This window comes from Saccopteryx leptura, chromosome 7 (assembly GCF_036850995.1).
Source record: "Saccopteryx leptura isolate mSacLep1 chromosome 7, mSacLep1_pri_phased_curated, whole genome shotgun sequence".
NCBI classification, from domain to species: Eukaryota; Metazoa; Chordata; class Mammalia; order Chiroptera; family Emballonuridae; genus Saccopteryx; species Saccopteryx leptura.
In genome coordinates this window covers 77124494-77138586 of record NC_089509.1, presented here as the reverse complement: position 1 = coordinate 77138586, position 14093 = coordinate 77124494, and the positions used below count along the sequence as shown (strand labels likewise).

The 14093-nt window shown below is 34.5% G+C and overlaps 1 protein-coding gene across 3 annotated transcripts in view; it reads right to left on the bottom strand.

Moving 5' to 3' along the window:
• The window catches only part of GLS (glutaminase), an 83486-nt gene that overhangs the window by 24995 nt on the left and 44398 nt on the right, over positions 1-14093 (bottom strand). The window contains exons 10-15 of one of the 3 annotated variants that reach the window (XM_066346226.1): positions 14016-14082; positions 13410-13460; positions 9540-9716; positions 7220-7351; positions 4670-4762; positions 625-3624 (exon numbers count right to left, since the gene is read on the bottom strand). In XM_066346226.1, the coding sequence (XP_066202323.1) occupies positions 3478-3624; positions 4670-4762; positions 7220-7351; positions 9540-9716; positions 13410-13460; positions 14016-14082 (667 nt within the window). In that variant the 3' untranslated portion in view covers positions 625-3477. Of the gene's footprint in view, positions 1-624; positions 3684-4669; positions 4763-7219; positions 7352-9539; positions 9717-13409; positions 13461-14015; positions 14083-14093 lie in introns of those variants that run through there. The other 2 variants (XM_066346228.1, XM_066346225.1) reach the window with 2 other exon arrangements.

Below are 14093 nucleotides of genomic sequence, written 5' to 3'. Positions count from 1 at the left end.
TGAATGGTGGATTTCATCAAACAAAAATTTTAACTACTGTATTTGATCCACAATGCATGGTGACTTGTTTTATTTTGGACCATGCTATGGAATATACTAAGTTCCTTCCAAAAAATATATTCCTTAAAAATAGCTAAGGTAAATGCCTATATTATCGTTATTCCACGCAATATAAATTCTACTGAGCATTTCATACTCCTCATTTGATTCAGCAATGTTTTCCTACTCTAGATGATAGACTACAATCAATAACATCAGTGATATTTTTCCTCAGAAAGCAGAAAGAACCTACAAACAGGATAGCGTTTTGTTTCTTAAGCTGTCAAATAGAAAAACAACAAAAAAATTAGGAGAAAAGTCTTTATTCAAATACTCTTCGTACACCAATACGGTAACACCTACCCCTTCAAAAAACACCCCCACCAATGCTACACTGGATTAAAAAAAGAATCAAAGGAAGAAGCCCTTTTGAGCATTTCTAGTTTTCTCTTTATAGTAGCCTCAGAATTAAAAATATAAAGCATTTTAATAGCATCTTCAAAAGTATAATTGTTTCAAAGTCAAAATTCCAACTATTTATTGTACTGAAAATGCTGGAGTTGGTTTCATAAAAAAAAAAAACAATAAAATCAGCTTAAAATAAATTTATTGTACAATACAAAAAATATGCATACTAGGAAATAAAAGATACATTATTAAATATACAAAGCAAATGAAAGAAAGCTAAATAACACAAATATTTTAATCCAAACACAAAGATTAAAATGCACAATATTTATGCTAAAAATAAAGCATTTCAAGAAGGATATGCATTTCAAATGAAATGTTAATGATGAATAAAAAGAAAAACGAATATGCTAACCTCTAAATGCTTGAATATCAAGAATCAGTAATGGCATGAAACATTAAATCCAACAACAATACTGGGTACTTTTCAAGAACTGTACCATTTGAAAAGGTGTTAAAAACACTGAAGTGATTAAAATAATATCATTAAATCTGGCAAATATATATATTTTTGTTGTTTTTGAAGTTTTAGGGCCTATTCACAGTATCTTCTCTTGTCTTCCATTTATACCTTCCTACAAAAATTTCTGGATGGTCATCCTTAACAAGATTCTATAAACACAGTAGCTTAGATAACTCCACTTTACTGGTAAGTGTGCATTTAAGCTTTATCAACACAACAAAAGTTCCAAAACTTAAAACAACTTTTAAATCTATACAAATATGGACATAGTATGAAACATTAAACTTTAATTTTATAAAGTATAACTAACCTACAAATCAAATAGTAAAATGTAACAATTTAGAGCACATGGACAAAAATAAAGCCTTTTCTGCAAAGCTATCGATTAAGGCATTCAGTTCCCTAAACCACAAATGGCTCTAGTGAAACGTATACTGTCCAAAGGTTCAGATCTGAGGCCTTCACACACACTATCCTCCTGTAAATAGCCAAGCCAGAGCATCTAGTAAATAGCCAAGACAGAGCACTCAGTTAGGATATGCATCTCTACATCAGAGGAACATTCAAATATCCATAAAATCCTTGGTAAAATATTCTAAAACTTAGCATAACATGTAATTATTTAAACACATAAGTTTTAATTCTTATGTTAACCCAAAAGGCTTTTGAACAACACCTTTGGGAGGAAACTTTTTTCTTCGAATCACAGATCCCAAACCCAAGACATCATATGATTAGGATTTTCTATATCTATATATATTTGCACTTGTATTTAAAAGAGTCATGAAATCTTTTTTACTATACTGTATTTACTTTAATGACTCTACCCTACCACATATATGCCATGATACTTAAGAAACTATTAAATTCTCCTTCTAGACTAGGGGTAGTCAACCTTTTTATACCTACCGCCCACTTTTGTATCTCTGTTAGTAGTAAAATTTTCTAACTGCCCACCGGTTCTACAGTAATGGTGATTTATAAAGTAGGTAAGTAATTTTAATTTACAACATTTATAAAGCAGAGTTACAGCAAGTTAAAGCATGTAATAATACTTACCAAGTACTTTATGTCAGATTTTCGCTAAGTTTGGCAGAATAAATCTTTATAAAACAACTTACTATAGTTAAATCTATCTTTTTATTTATATTTTGGTTACTCCGCTACCATCCACCATGAAAGCTGGAACACCTACTACTGGGCGGTAGGGACCAGGTTGCCTACCACTGTTCTAAGACTCTACCAAAATTTACAAGTTTAGAAATGAATTAACAAAAATAAAAACAAAGCTGCGGGAAACTGGGGGGAGAACTGGAGAGGTATACAAAGGAAGGAAGAAATGTGAATAGGTCCTATAGAATTTTATAATCACTTTGCCAAGACAGACTTTAAACATTATGAATTATTTGAAATCAGGTTGTATAGAACCTGTAGTCCTTCTCTTAAAAACAAGTTTTGATTCTCAATATTCCATTTTTATAACCAAACAAAAGTATTCAAGATGTAATAAATATTTTAGTAGAATGCTACCTTGGGACTGAATTTATTTCCTAAGTACTCCAAAAGAGTTCAAATAAAACCAACTTTATGAAATGTTACTATAATTTATCATAAAAGAATCGTTAGCATTTCTAAAATTATTTTTAGAATAACATTATTAAAAGCTAAATATGAAGATTCTTAAAATATAACAGAAAAAGTTGAGTGGATAATATGAAAATAAAATCATTCAGGTCAACAGTTCACTTGAAGCCACTCATTACTGCTCCTTCTGAGTAACCATAGCTTTTAACAGTGAAATGTCATTATCTTATATCTGAAATTCTTTGGCTGGAATATTTTAGTAACACAAGACACTCCTGTACATGACAATTCTGACAGAACATAGGTGTTGCAAAGTAAAAAGGCAAAGACATATGAAGTGTTTGATAAAATTTTAACTGAATTTTTAAAAATTTAAAGGTCAATCTATCATTTAAAATGGCATAAAAATGTAAACTTAAGCTAATTTTATAAACTACGACTATATTAAATAATTTAGGGATTCATTATTTTGCCTTTTTAAAAGTTTTGTATTTAGCTTTCTATTGCCACTACAGACATCATGTCAGTTTTAAAACTGGAAAAGAAAAAACAAAATGTAATGAAACTTACAAGTTCAATGTGGGTTTTAGAATCAAGAAATTACAAATGTCTGTAACTATTTTAAATGGGATTATCTCATTTTATAGTTAAACTTTTAATTATACCAAAAAAATGTTAAAGGAATGTTTCATTTTTTAAAATGAAGCAGCTTGCTTTATTTACTTATAAATACTTTATAAAAACTGACAAATTCATTTTAATCTATTACCTTTACACAAAAATTAAAAGAAAAAAAACTTTATGGTTCCAGCACCCAAGGTTGAGAACACAAAAAACTCAAATAAATATTTATAGTATGCAAAAAAGCTAAAGATGTTTGAAAGGTTAAATAAAGAACATTCTGAAACTAAAACCCATTTCCTTTAGCTTTTCTCTCCCAGACTTTCCATTCTATATACTACAGTTGTAGAGATGTCCTCATTTGACTCAGGTGACACTTTTTTCCACACTGTCTCTTTTAAAGCAAGTTCTTGTTGGAGACTTTCATAGTCCAATGGTCCAAAGGAATGCTAGTTGTTCAAGCAACATACATAATTTATTAGTGCACTTGAGTGAAGAAAGGTCCAAGCTATAAAACGGTATTTTTCAATGAATGTTATTAAAATCTGTTAACATTTCACCCACCACCATTTGATGTTTTGCTTCATGTTACACATGTTGACTCCCACAGAAGTTTCTATTCTGTTGGCTTTGCATAATTCTCATATATTACTAGAAGTTATTTTGACTGGAACTAACGATAGGAAATTTTATTTAGTTTATGTATTAAGTTATTTTCTTTCTACCTGTAAGTGCTTCATATGAGCTTCAAGTATAATTAGGTAATTTTATAATACATACTTTCCATGTGGGATGCAAAGAAATTTAATTAAAACTCAAAACAAGACCATTGGTCCAGTGAACAACAAGGAAGACAAAAATAAAAAAATCTTATTCCTAAAATTTAAATCCTGACTCTAATACTAGCTTCTAAAGAAGCAGTATGTAATAATATGAAGCCAAGCACAATAAAACATATCACTTTAAGAGTTATCATGAATACTGAGTTAAACAGTTTTTACAGAAAAATATTTTAACAATGGTTTATACAACTTATTATGAGGCTTTATAAGGTCTCACTAATACTACTAATACTATAATTCCTTTCCCATTTACATATCCATCTATGTCAAAATAAACTTCAAGACTATAACTGAAAAATATTAAGAGTAAAAACAGGCTTTCTCTTTACACCATGTAGCACTTTCTAATATGTCTTAACAGAATCAATTCTTTAAAATACTGCTTAAAATAGCAAAAAAAAAAAAAAAAAAATGGGAGAAGAGGAAACCCTGTTGCTAGGTTAACCAGTTTCAATTTAAATGAAACATCAATATTTAATATTTATAATCTACTGGTCTAGGATGAAAATGTCAACAATTTATTCACACTCATTTGTGATCAGCAAAGACATGAGGCCATTACCAATTAAATAAAATTTCATTTAAACTGGTGAATCTTATTTTCTCTCTCTTAAAAAAAGTGCATAATAATCTAAATAAGAATTTTGCTTACCCTTTGATCTCCACCTTCTCTTCGAGGATCAAGTTTTTTTGCAAAATGTCGCAAATTATCATAGTTATGGAAATTACACAGAGAAACAAGATCCTATAAATAAACAGAACAGGTATAAGAAATTAGCTATTGTTTTTTTCCATAATTTAACAAATTATACTAATACTGTCCAACTTAACTACTATCTCATGCAAAGCACCACTGCATGTTAACAAGGTTGCATGAGCCATCAAGAAGAGGACAGGAATCAGAATAAAAAGATAACAGATACAAATATTGAGATCACTGCTTACTAGCATGATCAGGACTCAGCAACTCAAATTGTTTAATTTTCATCCAAGTGTTGCCACACTCTTGTCCATGTCTCTTAGTCTTGTTTTTAATGAGACTAAGAGACATGGACAAGAGTGTGGTGATGGGGGGGGGGGGCAGGGGAGGGAGGAGAGGGAGGAAGAGGGGGAGGGGAGGGGCACAAAAACCAGATAGAAGCCCTGGCTGGTTGGCCCAGCGGTAGAGCGTCGGCCTGGCGTGCGGGGGACCCGGGTTTGATTCCCGGCCAGGGCACATAGGAGAAGCGCCCATTTGCTTCTCCACCCCCCCCCTCCTTCCTCTCTGTCTCTTCTCTTCCCCTCCTGCAGCCAAGGCTCCATTGGAGCAAAGATGGCCCGGGCGCTGGGGATGGCTCCTTGGCCTCTGCCCCAGGCGCTAGAGTGGCTCTGGTCGTGGCAAAGCGACGCCCCAGAGGGGCAGAGCATCGCCCCCTGGTGGGCAGAGCGTCGCCCCTGGTGGGCGTGCCGGGTGGATCCCAGTCGGGCGCATGCGGGAGTCTGTCTGACTGTCTCTCCCCGTTTCCAGCTTAAAGAAAAAAAAAAAAAAAAAACAGAAGATAACAGAAGACAATTTGACTTTGGGTGATGGGTATGCAATATAATTAAATGTCAAAATAACCTGGAGATGTTTTCTGAACATATGTACCCTGATTTATTAATGTCACCCCATTAAAATTAATAAAAATAAAAAAAATTTTAATATATTTTTAAGACTTTATTCCTTTTAGACTGGAGAGAGAAAGAGGAGGGGGGAGCAGGAAGAATCAACTTCCATATGTGCCTTGACCAGGCAAGCCCAGAGTTTTGAACCAGTAACTTTGGTGTTCCAGGTTGATGCTTTATCCACTGTGCCACCACAGGTCAGGCAACAATTTTAAATTACACTGCTTATTTTCTCAAAAATAAAAGACTTTTAAAGGTAGTTTGTAGATACAGATATTCAACCATGCAAGATTAAAGATGATAAACTACAGTATAATAATTTATTTATGTTGGGTTTCAAAAGATTTCTCCATGTTAGCATCTTCTGCTGAGCTTTTGGAAACTGAAAAATAATTACAATCATAAATATCTTTATTATATGCGGCTTAAGTGTCTGTTTGTCGCTGATAGCTTATTGGTTGCTTGAGTAACTGTACTAGCCAATGGGGTGAAGTTGCCACGGCTGAATGCAAATTGAGCGGGTCAGGGGGAAGGTGAACATTTGTTTGCATCGTCAATCATCTGTTTTACATAAAAACTACATCTTAACGTAATTTCTTTTAAGAATGCCTCCTAGAATATACAGCACTGAAGAGGAGAGAAAAGGAGCTAAAGCTGCACAAAAACGGCTTTCTCGACAAAAAGAAACCACTGAGCAGAGAAAGACAAGGCTTGCTTCAGTCGCAGAGCAAATGCATCTTTCTCGGCAAAATGAGACGAGCTAAGCAGTGGCTCTTAAGAAATGTACCGCCAGTGGTTTCCTTCATTGCACTCTACTTTAAGCAATTAAGCAAGTAGAAGGGGGAAACCCCATGGGCACTAAGCAAAGGGGCATCCTCGCCGCCTGCCCTGGGTAATTCAGTTTGATAGCAGACACCTTTGCACAAATCATTTTAATTACAATTTATAATATCTAGAACAGCGGTCATTTCGTATGACCGTGGGCTTTCTAGTTAAAATATAAGCATCAAACAAATGTAATTTTCTGTGAGAATTATATGAGAGCTCTCTTGATATAGAGGTAATTTGAAGTCTTCTATGAGTACTTCTAAGACTTCCTAGTAACTGTTAACTGGCAGACAGGCCGGCAGAGTGCCAACAATCAATAAACTATAAAAATGAGTAAAAAATAGAATCTCTGGATGGCTCAACTTGTATTATTATTATTATTTTTATTTTTATTTTTTAGAGAGACAGGGAAAGAAATGAGAAGCATCAACTTATAGTTATGGCACTTTAGTTGTTCATTAATTGCTTCTCATACATGCCTCGAGAGAGGATGGGGTTTTCAATCCCAGCCAGTGACCCTCTGCTCAAGCCAGCAACCTCATGCTCAAACCGGTGACCCCACACTCAAAATTTTTAAGCCTGTGCTCAAGCCAGATGAGCCCAAGCTAAAGCCGGTGACCTTGGGGTTTTGAACCTGGGACCTCAGTATCCCAGGTCAACGCTCTATCCACTGCACCACTACCAGGCTCAACTTGTATAAATATTATTTTTATTAAAAAAACATGCTTACGTGACAGAAGTGAATTCCCTTAACGCTGTTGCCCATCTTGTCCAGAGGGGGAGACCAGCACATCATGCCCATGACATTGGGGACAACTAAAAGAATGCCCCCAGCAACTCCAGATTTTGCAGGAAGACCAACCTGAAAATAATTTAAATAAAAGGGGGTATTTATGTTAACATTTTCAAATAAGAAAAATTATGTCTAACAGTAGATAATTGGTTAAAAAATTATGGTATATATACAAAAGAATTCCAACTTTAAGATGGCTGTAAGTATTTACCAATATGTTTATAATACAGTAAATGAAAGATCTTATAAATCAGTTGGGATATATATAAATTTAGAAAAAATTTTGAAAGACATTTTCTAAAGAATTAAAGTAGATTATTTCTAAATTGTGGGGCCATATTTTTATTTTATTTTTTGACTATATTTTCTAATTGTTTTATAATAAACATGTATTGCTTTTAAGTAGAAAAAACTATTTTCAAAAAATATTTTATGGTAAGAAAACAATGAGAAATTATAACTTCTTAAAAAATTCTCTGTAGTATATACTGTTAGAGAAATTCTGAGGAATAGAGATGATTCAAATTAGTCATCTTCAAAACATTTACTTTTAGGCCCTGGCCAGTTGGCTCAGTGGTAGAGCGTCGGCCTGGCGTGCGGGGGACCCGGGTTCGATTCCCAGCCAGGGCACATAGGAGAAGCGCCCATTTGCTTCTCCACCCCCACCCCTCCTCTCTGTCTCTCTCTTCCCCTCCCGCAGCCAAGGCTCCATTGGAGGAAAGATGGCCCGGGCGCTGGGGATGGCTCCTTGGCCTCTGCCCCAGGCGCTAGAGTGGCTCTGGTTGCAACAGAGCGACGCCCCGGAGGGGCAGAGCATCGCCCCCTGGTGGGCAGAGCGTCGCCCCTGGTGGGCGTGCAGGGTGGATCCTGGTCGGGCGCATGCGGGAGTCTGTCTGACTGTCTCTCCCCGTTTCCAGCTTCAGAAAAATACAAAAAAAAAAAAAAAACCCATTTACTTTTATATTATGTAAAACTAGATAATTATGATAAAAGATAAAATTTACAGAGATTACAAGGGACAATGGAAGGAATTAACAAAATCTAGACTGTGAAAAACTGTACAAGATAAATGTCCCAGTTTTTTCATCCAAATACAACAAGGAAACAGAGAGAGGTCAAGGTGGGCATAAGACTAAAGATTATTAAAGAAGAAAAAAAAAAAAGAGATACAGCCAATCATAATGTAAGGCACTACTACAGCCCAAGTCAAACTATAAAATAATAACTTATAAGACAATCCAGAATTTGAACTTTGACCAAATATTCTGATAATATTAAAGATTAAATTTTTAAAAGTTTTTTATATGTAAGAATGGTGTTATAGGTTTAAAAGCCCTTATCATTTAGAATTATATACTGAACTATGAGAAGGGTCAGGGAAGTGGCATGTATACAGATGAAACAAAACTGGTTGTGTATGGATAAAGATTAAAATTGAATGATGTATAACATTAAATAAATGTTTTTGTTTTAAAATATTCAAAATAAAAAAAATTTAGAATATTTGCTTATTGACATAAACAGAATGAAATAAGAAAAGTCTATGTAAGGTGGTCAGCAACGGGGGAAGGTCACGTGAGGAGCCCAGACCTGGGAACTTTGGCTGGAGCTGCCCACAACCATGCACGCCACAGGAGACTTCCCAGGAGTCCTTTGGAAAGGAGTGACTGTCTGCCCGCCAGTGACATTTTGCCACGTCGTGTTGGCTCGACCACCCTAGAGACCCTTTGAATATCCCCCACGCAGGTCACCCTATGCAACTTCCCTGGCCTCTGTCCCTGGGACCAGAGAACCTCCTTGGGTGGGATGTGCTGTACTAAATAAAGCTTTTACTGTTCCACACTTCGTGGCTATGCCCTCCTTTCTTCTTTGGCGGGGAAAAATACCTTACAGTCTATATATTTTACAATTAGCAAAATTTAAGTTTTAACTTTCTGAACTTAAGGAATTCTTTAGGTATGCCTCATAATGCTAAACATTAATGGTAAATCTAAAGTCTATACGAATCTTTTACACTGGAATGCCTTAAGAGAAGTGATGATGTTCCATAAATAAAACTTCAAGTTCTTAAGAATATCTGGTAGATTTGCTTAACTCTATTCCTTACCAATTCTGTAACAATTTAACCTTGAAAACAAGACTTACTCTCTCAAAAATCAATGTACAACTTTAGAAGCAAAGTTCAAACTGCATTTTAAAAAATACTAGTCCAGACTAGTTTCTTCCCAGAAAAAATTAAGATTAAATAATAACTTACGTGGAAAGCAAACTGCCCTGAGAAATCATACATGCCGCAGGAATGCATCAAGCTCAGTGTATTTCGAACTGCTTCAGGGCTCAGTACTCTTTCACCAGTAATTGGGCAAAAACCACCATTAGCCAGTGTTGCAGCCATCACACTAGCCGATTCACAAGTTACTTCAATGGAGCATAGCTAAAAGGAAGAAAAAACTGAGTTCTGAAAATTTAGGCTCACATTATTTTTAGTATTACATTTGACTTCTAAGATAATCTATTTTATCTGATATTTCATACAGATCTAAAATCCTTCCACATAAAAGTGAAACTAAGAGACATTGATAAGAGTGTGGTGGTTATGGGAGGGAGGGGGGAAAGGGGGAGGGAAAGGGGGAGGGGGAGGGGCATAAAGAAAACTAGATAGAAGGTGACAGAGGACAATCGGACTTTGGGTGATGGGTATGCAACATAATTGAACGACAAGATAACCTGGACTTGTTATCTTTGAATATATGTATCCTAATTTATTGATGTCGCCCCATTAAAAAAATAAAATTATTTAATAAAAATAAGAAAAATAAAGTATTTACAGGGAAAAAAAAAAGAAAAGTTACAATAAAAAAGGACAGATAATAACAAGTGTTGGCAAAGATGTGGAGAAATTGCTGGAGGGAATATAAAACAATGCGCAGCTACTTCTGAAAACAATTTGGCAATTCCTCCAAAGTTCAAACATAGAGTACCCAGTTGACCCAGCAATTGCACTCCTAGATATAGATGCTAATTAAATAAACCAGTGTCCACTTAAAAATCTGTATGCAAATGTTTATAGCAGCATTATGCATAATAGCCAAAAAGTAGAAACAACCCAAATGTTCAACTGATAAATGAATAATATATAGTATATTAATATAATTAAATATTATTTGATAATAAAATAGGAATGGAGTACTAATCTATACTATAACACGATGATCCTTGAAATGATTATGCTAATTAAATAAACCATTTGCAGTATATGAAATGTCCAGAACAGGCAAATCTAAATGGTTGCCTGGGGCTGGGGTCCTGGGGTGAGAAAAATGGCAAATGATTGCTAATAAGTACAGGCTTTTTGGGGGAGATAATGAAAATGTTCTAATTTGAGTCTACTGATGGTTTCACAAGTCTGTAAACATATTAAAAATCACTGAATTATACACTTAAAAAAAATCCTTCTTCCAAAGGGATCATTTTAATATAACTTAATGATATTTAAAGATTTTAATTTGAATAAAGTTCTATCTAGCAACCCTTTAAGGTTTATCCTAATATTCCCAGTTAGTCTTTTAATGGGAGAGCTAGGATAGGAAGGGCCAGGCCCTAAAGCACTATTAGTTGTAATTTCCCCATGTGATATTCAAAGTTGTTTAATATTTAATGCTTTTTGCAGGATATACAAATCTATTAACTCAACAGGGAAAAAGGAACCATGATATGTTTTTAAGATAAAGCAACATATATCAGTATAATAGATTGAATAAAAAAAATTTTATATTTAAATATAATCAAACCAATGAAAATAGATTACTACACCAAACGCAAATTTACCCATAAAACTATAACAATAAATATGGTCTATTTTATTTTTCATTAACAACAACCAAAACGGAGAAAAAGCAGAGGAGAAAGAAGGTGGAAACGGAGAAAAGACTGAGTTTTCAACTTACAAACTTTCCTCACCCATACTTCAAGATCTACAAACAGGAGGCACGAAAGGCTTTCAAGACAGCAAGAAGGAAAACTAATGAACTATAGTGAATTAGAACACTGACTGGAAGCCACTTTTTGACTTTCACTTTTGCCTATTTAAGATTAAAACCTCTTCCCAATTTCCCCAAAACTAAAGAATCTATTTATACTGTATATACTGACTCATAAAGCAAGGATGCAAGATTGATTTAATTATGAAAAGCTTTCCAAAAGAAGATTTAAATTCCAATGACTGTATTTTAATTTATAGTTAGAATTGGAATTTTGTTTGTCATATGGAAATAAATTCCTAATTTTACAAATTCCAATTGAAGAGTACTTTCCTGATATCCTGATGAATGTTAATTAGATGTAATCTTTCTACAAAAAAAGTAAGGCATGGCTGTCTCTTGATTTATACACTAAAGAAATTTCACAGTAGCTTTAGTAGCACATAAGCTATAACCAAGTTAAAAATGTATACTAAAGGAAAAGAACTTACATTCAAATGGGTTAGGGAAAAAAAGAAGGGCTACCAAATAAAATTAAATAACACTATATAGTTTCAAAGAAATTTCACACAAATCATCTCGTGTTATTTTCAATGCAGAAAGTTAGGTCAAGAATATGCTACAGGCCTGACCAGGCGGTGCCACAGTGGATAGAGCGTTGGACTGGGATGTTGAAGACCCAGGTTCGAGACCCCCGAGGTCACCAGCTTGAGCCCAAGGTTGCTGGCTCGAGCAAGAGGTCACTTGGTCTGCTGTAGCCCCACAGTCAAGGCACATATGAGAAAGCAATCAATGAACAACTAAGGAACTGCAACAAAGAATTGATGTTTCTCATCTCTCTCCCTTCCTGTCTGTCTGTTCCTATCTGTCCCTCTCTGACTCTCTCTGTCTCTGACACACACACACTCACACACACACACACACACACACACAGGAATATGCTACAGAAAATGAAACAGGAGCTCAGTAATTGAAATTAGGTAAGATGGCTAAGAAGTGGCCAGGTTAGACCTTGATTTTACATTGATAGTTGGGACTCGCAATTTACAGATCTTCACGTTAGGCAGATGACGAACTGTGACCTGTACTTCAATCAAAATCTACTTCATAACAAGTCCTGGGTTCGATTCCCGGCCAGGGCACACAGGAGAAGCACCCATCTGCTTCTCCCCCCTCCCTCCTCCTTTCTCTGTCTTTCTCTTCCTCTCCCGCAGCCAAGACTCCATTGGAGCAAAGTTGGCCGGGGCACAGAGGATGGCTCCATGGCCTCCCTCTCAGGCGCTAGAATGGCCCCAGATGGGCAGAGCATCGCCCCCAGTGGGCATGTTGGGTGGATCCTGGTTGGGAGCACGCAGGAGTCTGTCTGCCTGCCTGGTCCCCCCACCCCCGGCTTCACACTTCGAAAAAATACAAAAAAAAAAATAAATCTACTTCATAACAATATCCCTTATATATTTTTTAAGGTTACTTAAAGTTAAAATTAAAGCACCTTCAAAAATAAAAACAGGACAGAAAATATAAGGTAAACTAGAAATTAATAATGTTACTATGTAGCTTCACATTACAGACCCATCAGTGGCACTACTGGTGTTAAATCTATAAAAATAGAATAGGCTTGTAGCATATTCTCATAAAAGTATGAGGGGAAGGGATGTCCAGGAAGACTGTTTTAAATTGAATTCTATACCACAGCAGATTATGAGAGGCCCCCTCCTCCATAAAGATATAGAGTGGAGCTTACTATTTGAACTTCAAAAAACCCTACTATGTAATACTATAAAAACAACTGAGAAACAAATTTTAAAATACTATCAACACTCTGATATACAATTAACTCTTTTAAACAAAATTTAAAAGGTAAGAAAACAGGTTTATACTGAGAAGCCAATTTCTGGAACTGTACATTATTTTTTTTACTTCTTAAATTTAATGTGCATACAGAAAAAAAAATTCCTTATTACATTCTGAGTCATGATTTTTTTAAGAAAAAGACATAAAATTGTCTTTCATAAGGAGACTTTTTGAAAGTCAGTGAGAAATGTATTTTCTCTTGGCCTAGAGCCAATATTTCAGAGATACCTGTATTCTGCAAAATGTGATACACCCATGTATTTATATACACAATTCATATATTTAAAGTAAATTACCTGGAAATAGAAGTCTAATATACCAACCATATCTGTGCCTTCTGGAAAACACTGAAAAAAAAAATGGAAAAGCAATTAAAAACATCAGAACACAGGAAAAAAATATATAGACATAGGTAAAAAATACAAAATTAAATTTAAAATGCACATAAATGTTTTAATTGAGAACAAAATAGTATATAAACTATAAAAGGAGATAAACAATATAATAAAGAACAATAAAGCAAAATTACATTGCATATTCTAGATATTAGTTTAACTGACAAAAAATAAATTGATTCATAATTCATAAACAAAGTTATTGGACCAGAAACTTAAAATTTTAAAAAATCAAGTGTAATAAACAATAGGCATCAGAATAAATGGTGAATCCTTATGCAAAATTTGCATTAATATAACTAATCAAATATTTGAATATGGCCAGATACAAATCAATTTAATAACATTAACACTTGACAGCATTAACTCAAGGTTGTTTTGCAAAATCTTCTGAATCTTAAATATTAATAGGTAGCTGCTTAAAATCTATTGTTAGGTTCTTAGCATATATCTTCATGTATTTTATTAGGGAAAAAAAAAACTGAAATAGAAACATAATTTAAAAACCTTTTTTTCTTTTAAGTAATATCCTATAGCAAAATTTCGATCTCCACTTTCTCTTTCAGACTGAAACCTAGAAAAAAA